General features: G+C 43.2%; 1 protein-coding gene across 6 annotated transcripts in view; it reads left to right on the forward strand.

Annotated features, from left to right (window-relative positions):
* GUCY1A1 (guanylate cyclase 1 soluble subunit alpha 1) overlaps positions 1-25,819 on the forward strand; it is a 59,604-nt gene that overhangs the window by 16,768 nt on the left and 17,017 nt on the right. For 4 of the 6 annotated variants that reach the window (XM_081241934.1, XM_081241933.1, XM_081241936.1 and 1 more), the window contains exons 2-4: positions 13,749-14,138; positions 20,959-21,020; positions 24,574-24,632. In XM_081241934.1, the coding sequence (XP_081098060.1) occupies positions 13,881-14,138; positions 20,959-21,020; positions 24,574-24,632 (379 nt within the window). In that variant the 5' untranslated portion in view covers positions 13,749-13,880. Of the gene's footprint in view, positions 1-13,748; positions 14,139-20,328; positions 20,750-20,958; positions 21,021-21,261; positions 21,373-24,573; positions 24,633-25,819 lie in introns of those variants that run through there. The other 2 variants (XM_081241937.1, XM_081241938.1) reach the window with 2 other exon arrangements.

Consider the following 25,819-nt stretch of genomic DNA (forward strand, 5'->3'; position numbering starts at 1 on the left):
TTAGAAAATATGTTTAGAGAATTAAAAAAGGACTAAAGATAGCTTCTTGAGAAAGTGCAAAAGGTGATGAGAAAATCGTGAAAAAGAGCCTGGGGAAATGTTTCAGAAACTGTAGACAGCCAAGCCAGTTTTGCAGCATGTATTGATGCTGGTGCGAGGTGAAGAGGAAGGGTGACCCTCCAACCGGACCAAAATGGAGCATGTGTGGTAACTCTCAGATCAACAGGTGTGGGACTTGAACTCAGAGGACGGAGCGTGGAAATGTTCTCGAAGCATCACAGCCATTGCGGGGCCTCCATGGATGGAGGGGGCTTCTCTGCCTTTCAGTTGAGGAGGTGACCAGAGTGTGTGGAGTGATCACGTGGCCTCAGCTGCTGAGCGAGCTCTGTCCCTCAGGAGCTTTGGGGTTTGGGCCAAGTCACGAGAATCTGGATTTCTGTTCCGCCGTCTGCTAGTGGGAAGGACTGCAGTTAACAGCCTCTAAGGTCTCCTCAAGTTCTGAACTTGTATCATGTAAGTGCCTGTGTCCTTATGTTGACTTTTGTGTAAAAGATACTGAAACACAGGAGACACATTGTTTGTGTTCGCTGTGAACAGGAAGGTTTCTTTGGACCCTCCCTGTTTTCAGTTAGTCAGAGATGAGAAGGCCTTAAAACAATGTAGTTGTGGTTTTGGGTTTAATGGGAAAGAACTTGCTCTCTCAACATGCCCCTTGGGGTGTCCAGACACACACCTGCAAATCCGTGTTCAGAAGCCAGGTGTCATTTTTGGTAATGATTCCTTCTGAACTGATCCTAATGTAGAAACTCAGAAAGAAGTGAATTTCTGTTGGAATTTGCTGCATTTCTTCGGCTGGCCTGATTCCAGCATAAGCTTCAAGGACCGTGTCTCAGTGTCAGTGACAGAAGGCCATTTTCTGTCTCAAGAATCAGAAAGAGCTGAATGGAAAAGGCCCGTGACTGCCCGGCAGCCTCTAACCAGTCAGTGACCTGTGTACCCCACTCCCCCGGAGCTGCCGGAGAAACCTCTCTCCCCCCGCCCGAGGTCTCCAGCACAGGAGCCTTGGGTGAATCACAGAAGAGGGAAGATCTAACTCAAAAAATCTAACTCTCTTCTGTGTCAACATTACTCTAATCCAGCTCTGGTTTTTTTTCACCTTTATTAGCCTTTTCCCTAGGATTTTAAAGGAAAATTTCTCAGAAAAATATGCTTTCCCATAATTTATTCCTCTCCTTTACAGTAAAGATGCTTTAAGTGTGTCAGAGGCAACCACAGCCTTTCTAGTTGTCTTTTTTTTTTATAAATTTATTTTTGGCTGCGTTGGGTCTTCATTACGGTGCGCGGGCTTCTCATCGCGGTGGCTTCTCTTGTTGCGGAGCACAGGCTCTAGGCGCGTGGGCTTCAGTAGTTGTGGCTCACAGGTTCTAGAGTGCAGGCTCAGAAGTTGTGGCGCATGGGCTTGGTTGCTCCGTGGCACGTGGGATCTTCTCAGACCAGGGCTCGAACCCGTGTTCCCTGCATTGGCAGGCAGATTCTTAACCACTGCGCCACCAGGGAAGCCCCTCTAGTTATCTTCTGATTCTACTTTGATTCCTAAAACCAAAGAGGCTCAAAGTGACATTTTGCACAATGGGGTCTCCTTAGAGTTCACGGGGGTCCCGAGAGGGCCCCTCCCACCTGTGTTTCCGGGATGTCTTCATTCCCTCGGTCCCAGGCCCAAAAGTCTGACCTTCCATTTTAGCAGATAAATTTAACCTTTGTTTTCCCCGACTGTATGTACTGCCAGAACAATTTGAGTAATAATCACTATGGTATATAAAAGTCCCCCATTTTTCAAAGTCACCCCAGAGCATTGGCTTTATAACCAGATGGGCCTGGGTTTACCTCCTGTTTCTGCCACGACCAAGGACAAGTTCCTTAATCTACATTTTAGATTCTTGTTGTGTAACATAGACACACTCGCTCCCCATCAGATGGTTGTGAAGATTCAATGAGATAATGTATATGATGTCTATAAGGTCAGCAGACTGAACCTATAAAGGACCAGACAGTAAATATTTTAGGCTTTGCTGGCCTTGGGGTCTCTGTTGCAATTACTCAGCTCTGCCACTGTTGTTCCAAAGCAGCAGCCTTAGGCCACAGGTAAATGGATGAGCTTGTAAACATTGAAAAGCCCTGTCTTCCTCCTTTCATCAGTACTTCACTTCCGACAGCAACTGTGTGTGTTTCCTCCCCAAGAAATTCCCGACACCAGCTGGGCGTCCTACAGTTTCATTCAGTTCTGAGACCGTATCCCATGGATTAAGGGCTCAGCCCCACAAGGCCGCCCCAACTTCAGAGCCTAATCACAAATTCATGCCCACAACCAGCTCTAAATGGAAGCTTCCCACGGCCCACCCCTTGGGTTCCATATTATGCTAGAGGAGATCACAGAATTCAGGAAACAGCTTGCTTACTGTATTACCTGTTGATTATAAACGGATACAATTCAAGAGCGGCCAGATGGAAGAGACGCACAGGGCAGGTGTGGGGAAGGACCCGGAGCTTCCATGAGCTCTGGGTGCATCATCCTTCTACACCTCCACGTGTTCCCCAGCCCAGAGCTCACCCCTGCGCTTGGGGTTTTCTGTGGAGGCTTCGTTATGTAGGCATGATTGTTTAACTCATTGCCCATTAGTGATTAACTCAACCTCCAACCCCCCTGCCCGCCCCGGAGAGATCTGGGAGGGATGCAAAGTTCCAACCTTCTAATCTCAGGTTGGCTTCCCTGGCAAGGAGGCTCCGTCCTAGGCTGCCCAGGGGCCTCTAGCCACCAGCTACCTGGTTTGCATAAAATACACCATCACTCTGGAGATTCCAAGGGTTTGGGGAGCTGGGTGCCAGGAAACAGAAAAGGGTGAGAGTGGGCAGAGACCAGCTATATGTTTCTTATTATGGCACAACATGGCTGTGTTCCAGTGAAGCTGTATTTGTGGACACTGCAATTTGAATTTCATTTCTTGCTTGTTTATCATGAGACATTCTTTTGGCTTGCCTCCATTACATAATGTGAAGACCATTCTCAGCACAAAGGCTGGACGAAACTGGGCAGTAGGCTGGACCTGACCCACAGGCCAACCCCGTGAGTGCCCAGTGGCCTGCTCAGGGCTGGCTTAGCTTCGTCTGACCCTCCCGTTGGCTCACCACCCACGCCTCCATTGCCATGCATTTCTTTGGGTCTCCTTGGTTTTCTCTTTGTTGGTGCCTGTGTGGCCAGGCGTACGCATCTTGATTGATTTGTTCTTGGTGAGGCTGGGAAGGTTCTCTCTCCAGCAATGCTCACAGATCTTAAATTTTTATGACTCTGTTAGTTTGTGGTCTTTCTTCTCAAGGATCTTGGGAAAAGTTCCAAGGGCTGGATTAGAAGAATCCAGAGTCATTGTTGTGTCTTCTTCCATAATCTTCCTTCCAAATATGACAGGTTAGAGCCCAGATGATTTGACTTTCTTCCACCATAGAGTGAATTCTGTGCTCGTAAGGTCACCCTTCCTTCCCATCAAGGAGAAGCCACCTTAATGCCTCCTCGTTGTTCAAAATGTTAAGTCAGATGCTCCACAGATATGACAGTCAATCCCAGAATGTACTATACTCTTGTCACAAACCCTGTTTTAGTCAGTCGCTGGGTGAGGTACCTTGATTTCACAAATATCTTAAAATTAACATTCCAATAAGTGTCTCACCTCTCCCTCCTCATCACCTAAACCTTTCTACAAAGTAAGTCAACTTTGAGAAGGTAAGTAGATAAAAGGGTTAACACCGAATCAATTTTGAGAACAGGTAACTTATCAAAGTAATGATAAGAGAAAAAATATTTTTATAACAAATACGAATCATTTGTCAATCTAGTGTTCTAGGAAAAGAAAATCAGATACCATGGAATTTCTATTTTACCTTGGTTGTTATGAGTTTATTTTGTTTAAAAAATTTCCAGGGCTTCCCTGGTGGCGCAGTGGTTGAGAGTCTGCCTGCCGGTGCGGGGGACATGGGTTCGTGCCCCGGTCTGGGAAGATCCCACATGCCGCAGAGCAGCTGGGTCCATACCGCAAAAAAAAAAAAAAAAAAAAAAAAAAAAAAAATTTCCACATTGGGAATAATGTGTATTTATTGAAAATAATATGCACTCCAATGACATAATATTTGCTCGATTGATATAACGAGTTTGGTTTAATGAGTAGAAAAAGAGATTTAAAATCTAGCATAGTTCTTCAATGTTTATTCTAATATTTTATGAAAGAAATTTGGCATGCAACTTATTAGCTAATAGAATTACATAAGATGAAACCAAAATAGCATCTTAGTGCCCTGGGCTGTGCTGTAAACTCTATTATTTTGTAATTCAATAAAAGGAGCCCTAACTATTGACATAGATAACAACTTTCTTGGTATGCAGTAGTGTTCTTCAAGTGGAGAATGATTTTTATATTTGTGGGACACCAAGCACCTGATATAAATCAGAGTTCCCTTAGCTTTGAAAAGTGAAGAGAAAAAATATCATAGCTTGAAAATATTACCTGTCTTTCTGAGAAGATAGAATACACTTGTCAATCATTTATTTAGTGACCTTCTGTGTGATCGTTCTGTGGAAGGCCTTTGCATATATTTTCTCTGATCCTTCGTATATCCCTGTTTCATACCATTTTACCAGTGAGGTAACAGAAGCTCAGTGAAGTTAAAAAAATGGTTCAGTGTCACACTACTGCTGAGAAGGAAATGTGCTGGTTGACATTTATTCAGCACATACTGTGCTAGGTGCTTTCCTAAGTACTTTATATGTATCGATGTTTCCCTTCACAACACATGGATGAAATCGTTGTTATTAGGATCCCTATTTCCACATGGAGAAAGTGGAGGTGAAGTTAGGCTAAGAATTTGACTCAAGTCACAGAGCTGGTAGAGGGTAGAGGAAGAGGCAAAGGCAGAGCCTCTGGTCCCGGAGCCTCACTCAACTCCTCACGTGGGGTCCATTTGGAAAGATTCATCAGGGTATACTACCTAAGTCATAACGAGATCTGTAGAGTCTTAGAGAATGTGACTTTTTTGGGTTTTCTCCCATGTAGTTAACTGGGCTTTTCAATTTACCTGTTATTTATTTATTTATTTATTTTTTGGCTGCACAGCTTGGGGGATCTTAGTTTCCCAACCAGGGGTTGAATCTGGGCCCTGGGCAGTGAAAGTGCCGAGTTCTACCCACTGGACCACCAGGGAATTCCTGCCTTACTTGTAAATTTCAATCAAACATTGTTGAGAATACAGGCACTTCTTATACAACATAACTTCCTAAAAAACTGTGTGTTGCAAAACTACACACTAAAAATAAAAGGATTTATGGGAAGAAAATATGTTGGGGTGAAACCAGTCAGCACTTATGGACCCTAACAAAAGGTATAACAGTCCTAACAAATATACAAGCTTAGTTAAAAAGACAAGCTGAATTCTAATGAATACCGGGCTACAGTAGTTATAGGACTGATTTAAGGGAAAAAAAGGTAGCTTGATTGGAAGGGACTATATTATAGGAAAGCACAGAGCCTGCTGAGCTATAGAGACAAGGAACCCATGAAGGAAACTCTATAGCAGGTTTTTCCAAGACAGGGCGTGTGTTCAGACTGAGCTGAGGGGACCTGCAGGGGTGGGTGGGTGTCTTCAAATGTGACCGCTACTTTACGCTGACATTATTCCCCTATTTATTAGTATGAGCCAAACCACAATGCAGAAATACACAGTGTTTATCTGCAAGTAGATGAAAACAAGATGGCTTTTTATAGAGTAAAAAGGCCTTACTCGTCTCCCTTAACCCTTTTCATAATAATAATCACTATATTTTCTGTAAATGTTTTTATTTTTATTTAATTTTATTTATTTTTGGCCTCATTGGGTCTTCGTTGCTCTGCGCGGGCTTCTCATTGCGGTGGCTTCTCTTGTTGCTCTAGAGTGCAGGCTCAGTAGTTGTGGCACGCAGGCTCAGTAGCTGTGGCTCACAGGCTCTAGAGTGCAGGCTCAGTAGTGGTGGCTCATGGGCTTAGTTGTTCCGTGGCATGTGGTATCGTCCCAGACCAGGGCTCGAACCCGTGTACCTTGCATTGGCAGGCGGATTCTTAACCACTGCGCCACCAGGGAAGCCCCTGTAAATGTATTTTTAAATGACTATGTCTTTGTAAGGAACTATTTGAGCAGTATAACTATGATAGGGATTAGAGGAATAGCTGGAGATTATTTCATGTGTTTGAGGAACAAAATATCGAAAGGTTTATCTGATTTCCTCATGACCTGCCATAAGTGGGAATGATATTTAATTTGAAGAGATAGTAACTGTACGCATTCAGATTTCAGTGGTGATTGTTAAAAGCACAGATATTTAGGATTTATAGTCCCAAAGGTTTTACTCTTTAATTAGTTATAAAGCATCCTGCAGACACTTTGCTGTAACAATTGAGAGTCAAAAAATGATCATTCTTAGAGTTAAAAACCTCCCTACTCTAGAGTGCACTGAACTTCGCTCTTACTTCAAACTTGTCACTGAATTGCCTGCTGAATGCAATAAGAAAGGTATGGATCACAGCCACCCTATTTTCAAGAAAGGATTAATGTAGTGTGTTAGACATAAGTTATGTCCCATAGTGTAGCTTTAGTGAGGCAGTTGTTTCCAGCAGGGGATGCTGGTATTTTGGGTCCCCAGAAATGAGGTTGCCGTGGACTCTAGAGTTGACCTCTTAGTTTTGGGGAAGGTGACCAGTACTGGCTTTTAGGAACAAAAATATTTAAGAAAAGCACCCTCCACTCTTGCAGAGAGCTAGAGACGCCTTGCACCGGGAGGGTGAGTCCCTGGCCTGGAATCTGAACAGCAGTCAGCTTGCCCACGTCTGGGCTTTTGAAGAAGGAAGAATTGCTTCCCTAAAGGGGGTTTCAGTAGGAGAGTTGAAGCATCCAGCTCCCACGAGGGGTTTTGCAATATTGAAAACTGCACATCTGGGCTTAGTGATGGCCTAATGACCAAATCCTGGGAAGTGAACTGCAGACCATTTTGGTGGCCGTCCTTGGACCCTGGTCTCCCCTCCGCGGGGCTGGGGTATTGAGAAGGTGAGTCCGGGGCCTGTGGGCTCCCTTTCCTTCATCGCCACGTCCCCCCAGGAGACACAGCCTGTGGGTTCTCTCTCTGAAACACTGCAGGGGTTAATCCACTTTTTATCCTCAGGGTGTCTCGGTAATCCCACCCAGATCGGCCGCCTGTCCAACTCTGACCCATCCTTCATCCTGCATTTCAGATAACCTTTTAAAAATATCCCGGGCTTCCCTGGTGGCGCGGTGGTTGAGAGTCTGCCTGCCGATGCAGGGGACACGGGTTCGTGCCCCGGTCTGGGAAGATCCCACATGCCGCGGAGCGGCTGGGCCCATGAGCCATGGCCGCTGAGACTGTGCGTCCGGAGCCTGTGCTCTGCAACGGGAGAGGCCGCAACAGTGAGAGGCCCGCGTACCACAAAAAAAAAAAAAAAAAAAAAAAAAAAGATCCCGATTTCACCTCTTAGTCACTCGGCTGATTGCCCTCAGAAGAGAGGGGTGGCTTACGCAGTGTGGATTACACGCTTGCGTCTGGGCCGTCCTGGCCTCCCCGGGAGCTCCCCGACTGCTTGCTCCAGCCGGGCCGGGATTGGTTCAGTTACTGGAACGTGACTGGGTCCGTCCTGGCCTCCAAGCGCGCTGTTCTCTCTGGGGCTCTCTTCACCTGGCTCGTGGCCACTGTTCAGCTCGCTGTCTCTTCCTGCTGGGACTGGGTTTGGATCCCTCGTGTCCCTCCTGGATCGCAGTGTGCTTGTCCTTTAATAGCACACATCACACTGGGAACTGTCGTGTCAGGAGGAGTTTTCCTAAAGGAAGCCCTCCTACGCTGCTGGTGGGAGTGTAAGTCGGTGCAGCCACTGTGGAGAACGGTATGGAGGTGCCTTTAAAACTAAAAATAGAGTTGCTGTTATGACCCAACAATCCCACTCCTGGGCAACTATCCGGGGAAAACCATAATTCAAAAAGACACATGCACCCCAGTGTTTGCAGCAGCACTATTTATGGTAACCGGGTCATGGAAGCAACCTAGTTATCCATCGACAGAGGAATGGATAAAGAAGATGTGGTACGAATATGCAGTGGGATATTACTCAGCCATAAAAAAAGAACGGAATGATGCCATTTGCAGCAACATGGATGGACCTAGAGATTATCATACTGAGTGAAGTAAGTCAGACAGAGAAAGACAAATGCTATGTGATATTGCTAATATGTGGAATCGAAAATATGGTACAAATGAACTTATTTACAAAGCAGATACAGACTCACAGACATAGAGAACAGACTTGGGTGACCAAAGGAGAAAAGGGGTGGGGGAGGGATAAATTAGGAGTTACAAAAAAAAAAAAATAGTTTTTCTACTGGATTGTAAGCTCCATGTGGCTGTGATGTCTTTTGTGTGTGGCTCTGCCCTTGCGTCTGGAAGAAGATCCCACACAGGTCATCCATAAACGCTTGTTGAACAGAATGAAAGTGAACAAATGAAGGAATGAAGTAATGAAGCAGGAAGCAATCCAGGGCATCAAAGAATCCATGGGAGTGGAGGTTATGAAAAGCAAAATGCCAGCGGCAGGGGGAAGTCAGGTGTGTGCAGAGCTTTAACAGGAGCTCATGGTTGAATTTAGCAAGGAGGTTTGGGTGACGTCGTAGAAGCAAAGCCAGGGCCTTGTAGGCACATGAATAAATCTCGTCTGAGGGGGTGAGCACAGCCCAGGGGCTGTGACCAGAAGGGGAAGCAGAGTGGACTGGGGAGCTGGGAGCAGGGCCTTCGCTGGCCCTCCCTCCGCCCAGCGCTGCACAAACTTGGAAGTTCTCACCAGCTTTTCTACTACTTTGTCCTGCTGTCCTGATCTATTGCAGGGGAAAGTTCTATAAATATTGCTTACTGCCAGGTGAAAAGAAACACATTTTAAAGGCCTGATTTTTGGATTTTTATTTAATAATTTTTCAGCTTTTAAGGAATGAAAACATTGGATTTTCTGACCATGAAGCTGTCTTCTTGACGTTTATTTATGAAAATGGTTGCTACAGCTTGGGCCGGGGTTGGCACATTTTATCCTTACTGAGGGAGTTTGTTTTGAAGTTCTCTCTTCTTTCAGCTACTCTTCAAAATCTGGACTTTGGAATTTAATCTTAAAACACTTATATTTCTTGAATCACAGGTTTCAGCATGGCTGGGCGCTAAGTCTGGCATTTGACCTGCTGTTGGAAAACAGGCTTTCTGTGTGAGAGAATATGCATAGGGTGCTTTCTTCAGGTTTTTTTTTTTTCATGTGGTAACAAGGGTTTTGTGCTTCATTCTCTGCTAGAGGTTCATGATGGAGAATCCCATTACCTGCACAGCAAGGCATCCTCATTACTTTTTAAAATTTTTATTGGAGTCTAGTTGCTTTACCATGCTGTGTTAGTTTTAGGTGCACAGCACAGTGAATCAGTCATACACACACATAGATCCACTTTTTCTGCCTCCTGATTATTAATTTGAGGCCAGTACATGGGTCTTTATTCTCACCCTAGTGGAGTTAATCACTTACCGGTAAAGGGAGAGAGCAGTCAATGGATTTGGAGGCCGTTTAATCATCAACCCTGGGGATGGCAAGTACCTCTCCGAGTTTCTGAGAATCTCTCTCCCACTGCTTGCCAAGGCCTTGTCACCAAATTTATCACTTTGATTCACTTGTTTTTTCCTTCCCCTGTCATTGCCATCTCTAAACCCAGCTCTGTACTGGATTCAGGAACTGACCCAACTGTTTCTGAAGTTGCTGCTAATGTTACACGTAAAAATCGTCATTCGTTCTGTTGAAGAACGTAGTCTGTCTTCCTGGCAAATGCAAGACAGACACGGGTTTCCAAGGTATCAGCACTGGGTGCATCTGTTCATAGTGTAATCTCATCAGCTGAGCAGATGATGGATGCTAATTGCTTGTTGATACATATGTGATTTAATGAGACTAAACACTTAACTGATCTTGAAGTATGCACAACTTGTTTCCTGTCGCTGTTTTTAGTTTTTTTTTTTTTTTTTTTTAAAAAAAAAAAACCATGTTAGTCACATTGGCTGGAAATTAGAGCATTGTGCCATCTCGGAGAAGAAAGAATTTCCAGGAACGTTGACTGGTCAGTTGTATCCTGCTCTAGTGAGATTGAAGAGAAGATGAGGGTAAAATATCAGGTTTGGGGACAGGGGTTGAAATCCAATTTAAATGAGAAGATTAAGCATAATGGAAGAATTTTCATAAACTACATTATGTCAAACTCCTAGGTCCAATACTAAAATTATAATAGGTACCAGGATAACTTACTTGAGGAAGAAATTCCAGACCTGCATCAGCTCCAACATATAATCTTGTATTTTTTGTGGCCTTCTTTTTTTTTTTGAGTGACCTCTTTTCTAGTTATTGTATTATATGTTTACATAACTGAAACCATGGCATTCAATTAATACTGTTCTTCCTAAAAATTCATATAAAATAATGGTATTATTATTTTTATGAATGAATATTTATTTAATATTATCTACTATACTCTCCTTTATTATCTTCAAGTTCCACAGAACTGGATCCACAGAGGTTCTTTATTTTAGGGGTAGGATGGGGAAAAGAGGTGAGGAAGTAACTCTGACCCTATAGTCAAAATTATATTTGGATTAAAATGCTTCAGTTAATTTGCTCAGCTTTTTGCAAACAGCAGTCAGCACACTATGGCCTGTGGGCCCAGTGCAGCCTGTTTTTATGGGAACACGTCCATGCCCGGACCTCTGTGTATCTGCTGTGGCTGCTTTCCTGCCAGCAATGGCAGAATGGAGTCACTGACTGCAAAGCTGAAGTGACCTATGGCCCTTTACAGGAAGGTTTGACCCTGATCTACAGTGTGTGTGAGGACAGGAATTAGTAAACAGTAACAGTTATGTTGAGATACATTAAAGACTGAGAAACAGACACTTGTAGAATTGAATCTTAAACAAAGCCTGGTTGAGAGCCCTAGACCTGTAGGTTTTTCAGAATCCAAGTAACTGTTCCTGCATCACCAGATTACCTTTGGGCCACTCAGCAGCCCGCTGACAGAGACGGTGCCCTCTTCTCTGCCCGCAGAATAAAGTTTCTGCTCCTGAATGAGGAGGATCGTCCTTGGAACCTTCTGAAGATGAGTAAATGACGTGTGATCACAGACTTGGGGCTTGACTTTAAGAAACGGAGAGTCACTTATATGTGGAATCTTAAAAAATGATACAAATGAACTTATTTACAAAACAGAAACAGACTCACAGACATAGAAAACAAACTTATGGTTATCAGAGGGGAAAGACGGGGGGCAGGGATAAATTAGGAGTTTGGGATTAACATACACACACTACTATAGAGATAACCAACAAGGATCAACTGTATAGCACAGAGAACTCTACTCAATATTTTGTAACAACCTATAAGGGGAAATCATCTGAAAAAATAGGTATATATGTGTATAACTGAGTCACTTTGCTGAAACTAACACAACATTGTAAATCAACTATAGTCCAATATAACATAAAAAATTTTAAAAAGAAAAAAGAAAAAGAAGCAGAGAGTCCTGGCAACTTCTTCTGGCCAGTCAGCATCCATCATCTTCCTCAAACCTGATAACCCAGCAACACCCCAGGGGCTGTCAGATGTGAATTTAGCTTCCTTATTTGTTCCAGTTTAGGAAGTGAATTGTCCATTGTTGTAAGCTTGTTAGTAACTTATCTATGACAAGTTACAAGCTGATGCTTATACATATTAGGAACATATTGAGAGCACTGAGGGGCATAGAAAAGACAAAAAAATAATCAAACTCCAGTTCCAAAGATTTTTTTTTTTAGCATCTTTATTGGAGTATGATTGCTTCACAATGGTGTGCTAGTTTCTGCTCTGTACAAAGTGAATCAGCTATACATACACATGCCATAAGATTTGATCCCGGATGATTCAAGTACCACCAGCCAGTGAGCAGGAGAATTATGCTCTTGTTTGCTTTCTAATGTAAACTTAAAAACCATATCTTTAAGATAAACTAATCCTACTATATAAACTAAGCCTCATTATTTAGAAGCTAGTCTCACTTGGTAAAATATGAGTTTGGGTTCATCTCGAAGGCATTGGCTGTGGTGGAGTCAGATGGACCTACATTTGAACCCTAGTTCTGGCACTTTCTAGCATTTCAAATGGAATGACCTAAACTTTGAGCCTCTGGCCCATTGGAGATAATAGTATCTATTCCCAATGGTTGCTGTGTGGCTTAAATGTAAATACAGAGTTCCCAGCCCTGTACCAGGCACTTAGTGGTGTTAAGTAACCATGGGTTCTTTTTCACTCTTTTTTTGTGCTTTTTGATTTTCCAAGTATGGAAATAGTTGGTGGACCCAAGGTAATCAAGATCATTGTATTGGTTTTTTTTTGTTTTTGTTTTTAATAAATTTATTTTCTTTATTTTTATTTTTGGCTGTGTTGGGTCTTCGTTGCTGCTCACGGGCTTTCTCTAGTTGCGGCGAGTAGGGGCTACTCTTCATTGTGGTGCACGGGCTTCTCATTGCGGTGGCTTCTCTTGTTGCAGAGCATGGGCTCTAGGCGTGCGGGCTCAGTAGTTGTGGCACACGAACTCAGTAGTTGAGGCTCACGGGCTCGGTATCTGTGGCTTGCGAGCTCTAGAGAGCAGGCTCAGTAGTTGTGGCTCATGGGCTTAGTTGCTCCACGGCATGTGGGATCTTACTGGACCAGAGCTTGAACCCGTGTCCCCTGCATTGGCAGGTGGATTCTTAACCACTGCACCACCAGGGAAGCCCGAGATCATTGTACTGTCGATAAGCTGAATTTACAACCACACGGTTCCACTGAAAGGTAACTAATGAGACGTGGGTTGTGAATTGTGTGGAGACTCAGTCAGAGCATCAACAAAAACAAAAGTAAGAGGGAAAGTCGGCCAGAAGGGCCATGCGTGTGACTTCAGGGACCCCTAGGAAGAGAGGCTTTCTTGGTTTACCCCGGTGTTGTCTGGATTCGGATCCAGAGACCCTTGCAAATCCAATGGCATGGACTTAGAAATCAGGAGTTCTTTGAAAAACTATTACGTGTTTTGCATTTTGGTGATATTTTTATGTTATTTTACTATTTATAGAGACAAGTATCTTCTTTGCCAGTAATCATTTCAATTAATTTTTTTCATGTAAAAGTCAGTGTTTCAGATCTAATCACATATACTTGGGCCTCATTATATACATTTTTTTCTTTAGGTATGTTTAGGAGACATTAGACATGCTATTCTGATTTTTCAGAAAAGACAGCACAATGAGAATGTAGCAGTACCAGCAGTGACATGACATAGACTGAGACTCAGCCTCTGCCATAAAACCCTTGTGTTTCACTCTTGTGGCATCACACAGGACCAAATGGGCTATACAAATGAGAATCAGTAGTTTGTGCTAAAGACATTTTGGAGAAAATTGCATTCCGTTTGAAAAATATTAAAATACTAAAAGGTAGTACTAGTATACTAGGATGCATACATATTAAATAAAGATCTTTACCAGATGTTCCATCCATTAATTGACATTTGCACCAGAATTTTTTTTTTTTACTTGAAAATGACATAGCACTGTATGGTCTTTGCTTTTTCACACCTGCCTTTCTCTGTTTCCGTAGGAATCCAGAGTCGCCCGTCTTTCTGTTGTGACCTTCTGCTGCCCCTGGACGCTCCAGTCACCAGTGTCGCTGGTCCCGTAGTGGCTTCTGTGGCTCGGTCCCCGTAAGAGCAGCCGCCAGGAGGTGACCACCATGTTTTGTGCGAAGCTGAAGGACCTGCAGATCACGGGCGACTGCCCCTTCTCGCTGCTGGCCCCGGGCCAGGTCCCCAACGAGCCTGCGGGCGAGGCGGCAGGGGGCGGGCCCTCAGCTCCGCCCGAAGGGCAGGGCCTCTGTCCCGGCGACCCCGGGAAGAAGCCGCCCGGAGGGCTTCCTCAGAGAAAGAGCAGCCGCAGCCGCGTCTACCTGCACACTTTGGCAGAGAGTATTTGCAAACTGATTTTCCCGGAGGTGAGTGCCTGGCCTTTTGAGATTTTACTGATTTTGAAAATGGCAAAAGGATGTTTTCCTAAGGAAATGTGAACACTTGCTTTCTCACTTTCAAGGCTACAGTCGATGTAGACTATTTTCTGGAAAGATTTTAAAACATTTTTTTAAAGCAGTCATTTTCTTGGGCTTCCCTGGTGGCGCAGTGGTTGGGAGTCCACCTGCCGATGCAGGGGACACAGGTTCGTGCCCCGGTCAGGGAAGATTCCACATGCCACGGAGCGGCTGGGCCCGTGAGCCATGGCCGCTGAGCCTGCGCGTCCGGAGCCTGTGGTCCGCAACGGGAGAGGCCACAACAGTGAGAGGCCCGCGTACCCCCCCACCCCAAAAAAAGCAGTCATTTTCTTAAATTGTGTTTAATCTGAAAATGTTTAAAGTCTTTCATGCTTTTCCAAAGCATCCTGCACTCTGACAAGCTTTACGATTTGGGGCCGCTGCTTCACCCTTTGGCCTCAGCATCCATACCTGAAAATGGAAATGCTCACACATAGAGTCTGCATGGGCATTAGGTGAAATAATCCACAGCTCTTGCCACCCACAAGGACCCATTTTCTACTTATGGATGCCAAGCTAGTTTTTATGGATTCATTAGCTATATTTTTAGAACTGAATTCCTTGAAGAATAACTCATTCCCTGCTGGGTTTTCCTAAGAGCATCATCTGTTCCCTGGCAACTTGCTGAGCTGGGAAGACCGCCACATCCTGCTGGTTGAGTCTGATGTCTCCACTCACCCCAGGCCTGACCTGCTTCCTTGAGTCAGGGTCACGGGCCTGCCCGTGACACCCACCTGCCCTCAGCTCAGACACATCTTGGTGTAGCTCTGTGAGCTGGGCTGCACAGCCTGATGCCGTTTTGAGATGTGGAGCGCAGCCCTTAAGGGAATTCTGGAAAGACCGATGCTGTAAGGTCTCACTTATATGTGGAATCTTAAGAACAAGAAGAACAACTCATAGAAAGTACAGACTGGCAGTTATAAGATAAATGAGTGCTAGGGTGTCACATGCAGCACCATCACTGGACCTGGCACTGCTGTGTGATGTGTAGGAAAGTCGTTAGGCAAATCCTCTGAGTTCTCATCACATGGAGACTTTGTTTTTCTTTTTTCTTTCTGTTCTTTTTACTGTATCTATACGAGAAGGTGGATGTTAGCTGAACCTATTGTGGTAATTATTTCACACTCTATGTAAATCAAGCCGTCATGCTGTGCCCCGTAAACTTAGACAGTGATGTATGTCAATTTGTTCTCAATAAAACGGGGGGAAAAAGAACTCTGGGGACAGAGCATAGACCAGGTAAAATATCTTTGGAATGGATGGGGCGTGTGGAGGGTTCCTTGCCCCTTGGGGTCAAAGAGAAGAGCTACTGAAAGGCTTCATGGTGTGTCTTCCTCCCTCTGTCGGTGTTCACGGTTTTATATAAATTCGCATCAACTGGAAGACTGGGGATTGATGTGGTGAAGCTCCAGCTCTCATCATCCATGGATGATTTTTAATTGACTCCACACCACCCTTGTGCCTGTGTGAAGCACTGAAGACTGGTGACTTTTAGGACTGGAAGGGACGTCAGAGAGAAACTTGTTTCACTCCCAAGAGGGACTAGAGAGGCTAAGTGACTTGACCAAAGTCACACAGCTTTGGAAGGATAGAGCAGTTACTGCTGTCAACCATATGGACTCGAGTGACAAAGAAGAGACTTGAATTGAAGCTTGAAGGATGGATACATTCGAATTAGCAGGAAGTGGAGGGAACTTAACATCAAATATAAAAAAAACACAGTAGTACTTTGGTTCGTGGCCTTTGAGATGGAAATATTTAATTATTCTCTCCCTGCTCCAGTCACTAGCCAGCCAGCTTTGGCTGGGGTGAGGGATGTAGCCCTTCTCAGGCAGGTGGCTGGCATCACAGTCTGGGAAGCGGTTGGTACTCTCATTTCCAAGGACAGAGCGGGAGGCACAGGGATGAACAGATGGTGAGGTTGGACAGCTGGAGACCTTCCATGCTTTCCCTGGGTCTTGTCATTACCATGTTGGCTTCATTATTCTGTTTGATACATTTTGAGTTCCTACAATAGAAGTCATACACATGTTGGAACCTCTTTTAAAAACATTCTGAACACCAAACATATATGTTCCTGTTTTCCTTTTCTTTACTTAGAAGGATCTGTGTTGTTTGTTCATGAGCTCACAGGAATAATCATCAAGGTTTGACTGCGCTGTCATGTAGCAGGGAAGGCGAGGATGTAGGCCTTCCAAGAGGCAGGAGGGGACCCTTGGCATCAAGGACCAGGACTCTTTTCCCTCAACTGAGGCCATTTTCATTAAAACCGGGAACGTCCCAGGGCCGTGTAGTAAACAACCTAGATTACTTCATCCCCTGTCCGAACATCTACGTGTCTTTGATTAAGTAGGACTTTTTTTTTTATTAGTTTCTGCTTTATAACAAAGTGAATCAGTCATACATATACTTCTGTTCCCCCATCCCTTCCGATTTATGGATAACCGATTCTTTTTAAGTGGACAGATTTAATGCTTACCCTACTGTTCAGTTTCAGTTCTATCAGTAACCCAAAGGAAGAGACTCCAAATAGCATTTGATGGCCCCCTAGTCCTTGCTTTCGATAATCAGATTTAACTCCCCAATTATGTTTTATGGGGGGACAAGTATATCCTTAGCAGATTTAGAGTGGGAGATGGCTTTCCAGAGTTGTGGAATCATAGGTTACAGAAGTCTTTTTGCTCATCTAATGCAAACTTTTCATTAGTTTGAAGAAATTGACACATAAAAGGCCACTTGCTTTAAGTAAAAGATAACTGAGGAGACAGAATGTTCTCTGCACCTCATTCCTAATCTTTTGCTCTTTCTGTTACATTGTTAGCTGATTTTTCTTGAATATTCTCCCCAGTAATCCTGTAAGCTCCTCAGGCAGAATGTCTTTAAAGAAATTATGATATGATATTAGCCACAGTTGTAGCAAATCAGAACCCACTTCCTGAACTGAATCAATTGAGTCAGATATACTTATATAAAGTATATCATCCCAAATCCAAGACCTTGTGAGATTAAGAGGGTCTGAGGGCACTCCTGAAGTCTCTAAATGTGCTGCAAAATATTGGGTTGCAAGAGAAAAAAGAGAAGCAGTTTGACAGCATCCTTATGAGGGAAATATCCTTGGTCTAGAAAATCATTAAAAACTGTAGAAAACACCCCATCCCAGCTCCTGCCATACTTAAAACCTTTCAATGACTTTTCATTGCTCTAACATAAAAATAAACTTTCTTAATATAGCCTCCAGGCCAAAAAAAAAAACTGTAGAAAAGTTAAAAATCAACTGAAATAGCAACATATCCATAAACCAGACCAATGAAATTCCATTCAGAGTGTTCCCAACAATATTGCACCAAACAGCAGTTGTACCTGAAGTATTAATATATGAGTATCCTCTAGGGCTGTCCTGCAGTGATTGATTCTGTGTCATGAGGCCTGAGGTCTCAGGAAAGTTGAGTCCTGATCATGGATTTCTTGTGAACTGCGTCATGTCAGGGTCTAGGCTCAGGTTGTATTGTAGAAGCCCTAGCACCAAGGTAGGAAACTATGCGCCAGCAGCCTTTACCAATGCATGTTTTGTCTGAAAAGCTTGTTGGTTTTGTTTTGTCTTGTTTTGAATTTATAACAAGTTTCCAGAGGTGCAGTGGTGGGTGATGGAAGTAGACAGGAAAGCCTGGTAAGCCACAATATCACCAACTTATGCTACTACAGCTTGGCTGGGACTTTGGAACTTTCTTCTTTAGAAAAACAAATTCTTTTTTTTTTTTTAATTTTATTGGAGTATGGTTGATTTACAATGTTGTGTTAGTTTCAGCATAGTTTCAGCACAGCATAGTGATTCGGTCATCCATATGCATATATCCATTCTTTTTCAGATTCTTTTCCTGTATAGGTCATTACAGAGTAATGAGTAGAATTCCCTGTGCTGTACAGCAGGTCCTAAGTTCTGATTCAACATGGAAAGTCAGGAAGACATCTGTTCCACAAACCCCAGCAATGAGAGAGGGACCATTTCTCCTTTCTTACAATGGCAGCATATATGCTAGGAGGAAAGGACTAGAAAAAGAAGTTCCTGGTGGCAGTGGGATGGAAATGAAAGACCAGGAAGAATACAGACTGGCAAGGATAAAACCATGTACCTGGTGTTTTAACCGAAAGGTCAAGAGGAGGAGAGAGAAGGGTGCTGTCTCAACTAGCGCTCGGGGCGAGGAAGGAAAAAGTCTTTGGTGCCAGAATTGGATGGACTGTCTTTTCTCATTGCTCATCCAGAGGTCCTGGTCAGAGCAGCAATTCATATATAAACAAATGTAATGAAACTATTTTAAATTGGAAACAATCTAAATCCATTTTTGAACAAGCTGAAAGAGTAACACCTCTGTACTGGCTTATATCTTCTCACTGATAGAAATGTTATGGACCAAGCCTTCAAGACTGAATAGCTGATGGGGGCATGGGAGTGGTGGTCATTCATTCATTCATTCATTCATCCCATCACTGTGTAGCGAGCATCTCCTGTGGCCAGGTACTATCTAGGTGCTGGACATGCAGTAGTGAGCAAAACAGGTATTCCCTGCCCTTTTGGAGTCTCTATTCTAGTGGAGAAGACAGAAAATGAGAAACAAATGTCAGGTAGCAAATGCTTGAAAGACAGGCTCGTGCAGAGGCAGTGACCCTCATTACGCGGCTGACCCCTCTTCCCGTATGAATAGGTTTTACAGAAAGATGGATGGGGTGGAGCTGAAACTGGCCATCTCATATATAACTGATAAGAGTGCCAATTGCTACAAACTTTTATGAAATTAATTTGGAAAGAGCTACTGAAAATTAAAAATCCACAGACTTTAAGGGTTTCACTGAAAAAAATATAGCTTATGGACATAAAAAGTAATATATGAGAGAAAAAAAAAAGGCCCTTGAGAAACTGAAGATTCTTGAGCACCCCCGGCTGATCTGCCTCATTTATGGTCTTGGGTTTAATGTTCCCTTCCTCCTGCCCTGATTCAAGCGATCTGAGGAACAGGCCCCCATTTCTCTTCCCAAACCTGTTCCCCACCTGCCAGGCATCTGGCCCTTGGTCGGAATCTGCCCACTGTTCCAGCTCTTCTTTCCTCCTGAGGCAGATGTGTCCTCTCTCTCCTTACCGGAACCGTCAGAAAAATGGTTCTACGTGGTAAATCTAAGTTCTCCTTTATTTCTTTTCAGCCCTCGTATTTTCTTTCAAGAAATTTCACATTTCTTTTCTAAGCTCTATATGCTCTTTAAAAACCAAAAGTTTGGGGGCTTCCCTGGTGGCACAGTGGTTAAGAATCCATCTGCCAATGCAGGGGACACGGGTTCGAGCCCTGGTCCGGGAAGATCCCACATGCCGTGGAGCAACTAAGCCTGTGCACCACAAATACTGAGCCTGCGCTCTAGAGCCTGCGAGCCACAACTACTGAGCCCACGTGCCACAACTACTGAGCCTGCGCTCTAGAGCCACAACTACTGAGCCCGCCTGTCACAACTACTGAGCCTGCGCGCCTAGAGCCCGTGCTCCGCAACAAGAGAAGCCACCGCAATGAGAAGCCCACGCACTGCAATGAAGAGTAGCCCCCACTCGCCGCAACTAGAGAAAGCCTGCACGCAGCAACGAAGATCCAACACAGCCAAAAATAAATAAATAGATAAATAAATAAATTTTTAAAAAACACCAAAATTTATTTTCATAATTCATTTCATTAAAACAGAAGCTTGGTCTATTTTGCTTAAGTTTACTGTCTCACTTGACCAGTGGAAATTCCAAAAGAAATATAAATAGTTCTCAAGGAAAAAGGAATTTCACAACTTGGGGTATAGCCAGAGAATTCTCCACTGTCCTCTGGGTAAACCACACAAAGAACTGGTGGCTATATACACACATAGATACATATGATTTTTTTACGGAATGCAAAGAAATTACCAGTGCTTTACTTCCCACTTATCAACAAGCTGTTAAGAGAGATTAATAGTATTGAAACCAGTGTTTAAAACTCTGCAAGCTTATGTACAACTATCTTGCAATCTGGGAAGATTCATGAGATACTCAGAAATCAATAGAAGAGAAGAACACTGCAAGTATTTGGCGAAGATTATTCGTTCAAAGAAAGGAAATGAGTGCAAGATCGGGGAAATCTGAGATTTGTTTCAATCAGTGATCAACTGACCTTGGTGACAGATTGGATTTAAGGGATAAAGGGGAGGGACATACTCAGGAGTTTTCTAGAGCAGGACACGTAAACCGTACATGAGACAGAAATGTGGGTTTGTGGGAAGGGTGGAGGTCACTGGGGTAGCTGGTGTGGGTCTGTGGAAGGAGTGTGAGTCTCTTGGCTTGAGCGCCCCTGAGACTGAAGTCCTGGCCACACACCCAAGCTGTTTCCGGCCCCCGAGGAAGGGGTGCCCACAATTCCTCCACGAAGGCTTGACTCCACCAAACCAGGTCTCCTGTTTGATTCCAGCTCAATGGCTGTCAGTGAGCGCCCACCGAGGGCAAAGCCCACATCCAGACCCAAGTGAGTCTGAGAGCTTTGCTTCTGCCCAAGTGTGAAAAACCCATAGAAAATCTATCCCCTTTTCCACAGTATCAGTTCACTACACTTATTAAAGTAACTGCTTCTGCTTCTTCATAAGGAGCTTTCAGCACCAATTTTCTGTAAAGTATGTATCTTCAAGAATATGATTATTTAAGGGAATGTTTTAAACTTTTCCTTTCAATTTTCAGTTTGAGCGGCTGAACCTTGCCCTTCAGAGAACACTGGCAAAACACAAGATAAAGGAAAGCAGGTAAGTTGAATCACTTTAGTTGCACGAATCTCCTGTTGCAATCGCTGACACAGCTACTAATAACCAACACTGAGTGATGCATGCGTGTGTTTTGAATCATTTTGGTATGCCGGGAACTGGGCTAACACTCATATGAAAGCAAGTGTATTAATTTTATATGTCACTAAGCTCAGGTTCCTGTAAAATATCTGGGCTCGTATAGCTGTTCAGGCAAAGGCAGAACTTAGTTTCAAGCCTGGGGTTTTCAGAGCCCATGATTTTAACCATGTTGCCCTGTGCTGTTGCTTTTAATAAGTTCCCAGAAGGCCTGTTCTTTCCTAGCAAGGGATAGCTTCTGAAATGTTTTACAAAGGTAAGTCATGGGTCAGAGCAGAGTCCTTGCTGGAAGAACACTGCCGAGAGGCTGGGGCCTGCCTGTCCCTCCCCCATAGCCTCGACCACAGGTTCAACTTTCAGCTCCTGCATCAGGAGGATGGGAAAGGATACAGGGGCAAGAGGAGGGCCACTCAGGGGTCTGGGGCAGTACTCAGGGAGGTGTTTCACTATTTTCCTAACTGGTTCGGTTATACTGGTGTGCGAATACCAGTTCCGTTTATACTTTGTTCTTTTACTCTGTCTTTGAAATTTTCTTTAAGAAAGCTTTCTGTAGCGGTTTCATATATAAGGTAATTTAAATAAAAAAAAAAACCTGGGGGCTTCCCTGGTGGCGCAGTGGTTGAGAGTCCGTGCTCCGCAACAGAAGAGGCCACAACAGTGAGAGGCCCGCGCACAGCAAAAAAAAAAAAAAAAAAACCCTGACTTTTAGAGTTCATTTCAAAAATACATCTCGGCTCATTTACTGCTGGTGGATAACTTGATTTGGCCTTGTTTTGGTTTTCCTGAAATCAAAGGATTACTCCATGTGCAAATAATACAATAAACACTTGAGTTCAAATTTTCAGAATTGAACTTGGAAGTTTTGCAAACCAGTATCATTGTCGGGAATATTTTACAAGTTCATTCATCTGTCTGCTGCTCAGGAGTGGATAATCGGCTCTGCGGATTATCAGGGCTGAATTTCCCTTGCTGACTAACTGGTCCCACACTGCAGGCAGCAGGCAAAGCCAAGAAGGGGTCAGAGACAGGTCCAAAAAGAGAGAGTGTGAATCTATGTGTCTGACAGAAGCTGTGTTTACAGAGTGATATGGAAAGCATTCCAGAATGCCTCTGACCTTAATTCTCAGTCAGGCTGATAAGATAGCCAACAAGTTCTGTAGCTGTGCTACTGTGTCTGTCTGCCTAGGGCTTTGGCAGACAGTTTACTCAGAATTTATTCTCAGGGCCTTGTGTCCTGAAATGTGCCTAAGCTAGATGCAGATATTCAGTTAGGATGTGTTCCCAGAGATGTATCTCTTTAAAAAAAAAATCTCAAAACTTAAAAAAATTATTTTATTTGGAAATTTAAAAAAACTTTTACCACTTCCCTGACTTCTTAAAGAGTTGATCACACTTTTAAATTGTCCTAATCACTATTCCACTGTTGAAATAAGATGAAGGACCTTTTTTCTTATGAGACTGCCTGCTGATATGCTAAATGGCTTCTCTCTGCTTTCTTTCTTTAGTTCTTCGAGACATTGGGCCTTTCTCCCCATCTTTCTGGCAGGTCAGCTGCCGTTTCTACTGCAGTCAGTTTGCTGCCTGCTGAGGGTACCTTAACTGCCCCATCTGCCACCTCTGTTAAGTGAATGAGTTTTAGTACAGCCCGTTATTATACCTCTTTGGGTTGGTTGCACAGAGAGCTTTGGGTTTGTTTCTTTTTCTAGGACCTTTTGATCACATCACAGCATCATGTGTGAACTTGTGGCTGGTGTGTGTGTCTCTGTGTACAATATATGCACATTTGCTGGTGTCCATGCAGGCTTACACCTCTTTTTTTATTTTTTTTTGAGGGTAAAGAAAGGGAGCTTATTTTGGTTTTTGGGGTTTTTTTAAAATAAATTTATTTATTTATCTATTTTGGCTGCGTTGGGTCTTCGTTGCTGCACTTGGACTTTCTCTAGTTGCGGCGAGCGGGGGCTACTCTTCGTTGCGGTGCACGGGCTTCTCATTGCGATGGCTTCTCTTGTTGTGGAGCACGGGCTCTAGGCGCACAGGCTTCAGTAGTTGTGGCGCGTGGGCTTCAGTAGTTGTGGTTCGCGGGCTCTAGAGCGTAGGCTTAGTAGTTGTGGCGCACGGGCTTAGTTGCTCCGCGGCATGTGGGATCTTCCCAGACCAGGGCTCAAACCCGTGTCCCCTGCATTGGCAGGCGGATTCTTAACCACTGTGCCACCAGGGAAGTCCCAGGGAGCTTATTTTGAATCACACCATGTGTTGTTTGGATTAGCTAAGCTTTGCTGGGAGTTAGCAGAAGAGGTCTCTGAGCAGCTTTGTTCTCATTCTTTAGAAAAAAAAACAGAAGTTGCTTAAGGGAGAAGAAGGAGCAAATGTAAAGACTGGAAACATAACATAATATATAACAAAGGGTTGGGGGGGTCTCTAGATAACATAATATATAACAAAGGGTTGGGTGGTCTCTAGATTCAAACTAGATGTAATCAAACTATTTAGATAAGAACATACAGAAATATATATATTTCTAGTAACCTAGTATTTTAAATACTTATAAGCAGTATACCTTTATGCGATCAAGTAGACAACAGAGCAACTTCCTTCTCAAAAATGTTTCCTTTTGAAACTTCTCTACATATATCAAGCTTTACTGAAATCTTTTTAACATTTTAAATTCATGCCTGTTTCCTCTTGGCTTGTCTAATGGCAAGCTGAACCACAAGTAGAACTTGGGTGTCTTTTAATATACTTCAGTAGTTTGGCAAAATTGGTCATAATCAGTCTTCACTATCAGAAATCATCAAAAAACAATTAGGCAAACAGGAATCAACAAGTTGTCCAGTTGAAATTGCAAAAACCTTCTATCAGTCAAAATGTATGCTATTATCCACTTTTGTGCTACATAAAGCAGCGAAGAAATTGAATAAGGAATAGATTTCTTTAGTTACTAATTTTTAAGTAAGATCAAGGATAAAAGTTTAATGTGATGATGTCTGAGAGCTAAATATATAGAACCCAAAACTCAAAAGCAGGATGTACTATGTATTTGCTTTAGAAAATAATTAAGAACTTACTTAAAAGTGAAATCCCTCAGTACAGAGATTTTTCTTCTTGGTTGGGTTATCAGAAAACCCCATGCTGATTTATTATCATCTTTTCCTGCCATTTCATACCACTGGTTTTCTGCCAGTACAGCCTCTATACTATTAACCAATGTGAAGTTAGCTTCAAAGGTAAATATACTTTATAAGAAATCATGAAACACTCTAAATCAGGTATATTCGGGGGTTTTCCAACATTGTTTTGGGTTTGTACATGTCACTGCTCCTTTCCTGTAAACTTGACAGTCAAGATTTGCCTCTACAGAAAAGGTAAATTATTTTCTGTCATCATTTCTGTATGTTATAATCTGAAATTTTAGCATTCACTTGTCAGTTTATAATTTAAGTTATTGAAATAATTTCAGGAAATCTTTGGAAAGAGAAGACTTTGAAAAACTAATGGCAGACCAAGCGATTGCAGCAGGTAATAGAATTAAGTATATGCAATTAGGAAATAATTATACTTGTAGAACTAATGTTTTACCTGTAAACAAACATTTTCTATTCCTAGAAAATATTTACCTGGAGAACTAATATTTTCTTTAAAATATTCATATTTATTTGTTGGTAGCTTCCAGTGTGAAGTATTAAATATCATGTTTTGTGTTAACACAAAGAATAACTCTTTTTCATACTATATGTCTTTGTTTGACCTCAAACATTTCCTCTTACAATGTTTATTTGCTGAGAAGTAGATAAAGCTGCGTGGGAGGCTGACTCATAGGCATTCACAGGCTTTGGTCTTGAACTTTAAGTGTTCCTCATTTATGCATGAAAAATTCTACTCAGCAAAGTAAAAGAAGTAATTTTTTTTAAAGGTTGGAAGCAATCATGGGGAAAAAAGTGAGCAGTGCTCTCATATTAATACCTAGTTTGGAGGAAACAAGCAGATGAGTGACTTTGTCATACTGTCCTTTTCAAAGTTTGAGTACATGAACCAACAGGTTAGATGTTTCTCAAAGTACAAGATATGAAGAACTTGATGATGATGATGACAGTGATGATGGCTGACTTGTACTGAGCCCTTCCTCTGGGTCAGGCGCGATTCTAATGTGCCCGCCAACCCTGCCATGGCAGTGCTGTGGACAGGGCACTCGGGTTTCCCTAAGTCACAGATGAGAATAATGTGGTACACAGAGTGTAAATAACAGAGGACATTAGAGGGAGAAGCTGTGGAAAGTAGATAATATATTCCAAACACCTATTCAGTCAGGTAACATCAAACAAGAATGCTATTTTACTCAGAAAAAAATTAGTTCATATCATCTCTAAGGAAAAATGACAAAATTGAGTTTCACCACCAGTGATTTAAATTAATTCCTGTATCTGATGCTTATACTCCTAGGGGGCTGGGACCCCTTCACCAACATGTACCACTGTTTCCATTGTTAACAAGGTGGGAGAGCTTTTTTCTGAAATGGACTTGATCCTGTGATTCCAATTGCTCTTTTATAGTTAAATTTCAGGGAGATAAAAAGTCATATAGGGCTTCCCTGGTGGCGCAGTACTTGAGAGTCTGCCTGCTGATGCAGGGGACACGGGTTCATGCCCCGGTCCGGGAAGATCCCACATGCTGCGGAGTGGCTGGGCGCATAAGCCATGGCCGCTGAG

Source organism: Mesoplodon bidens, assembly GCF_964165515.1.
Source record: "Mesoplodon bidens genome assembly, chromosome: 1".
NCBI classification, from domain to species: domain Eukaryota; kingdom Metazoa; phylum Chordata; class Mammalia; order Artiodactyla; family Ziphiidae; genus Mesoplodon; species Mesoplodon bidens.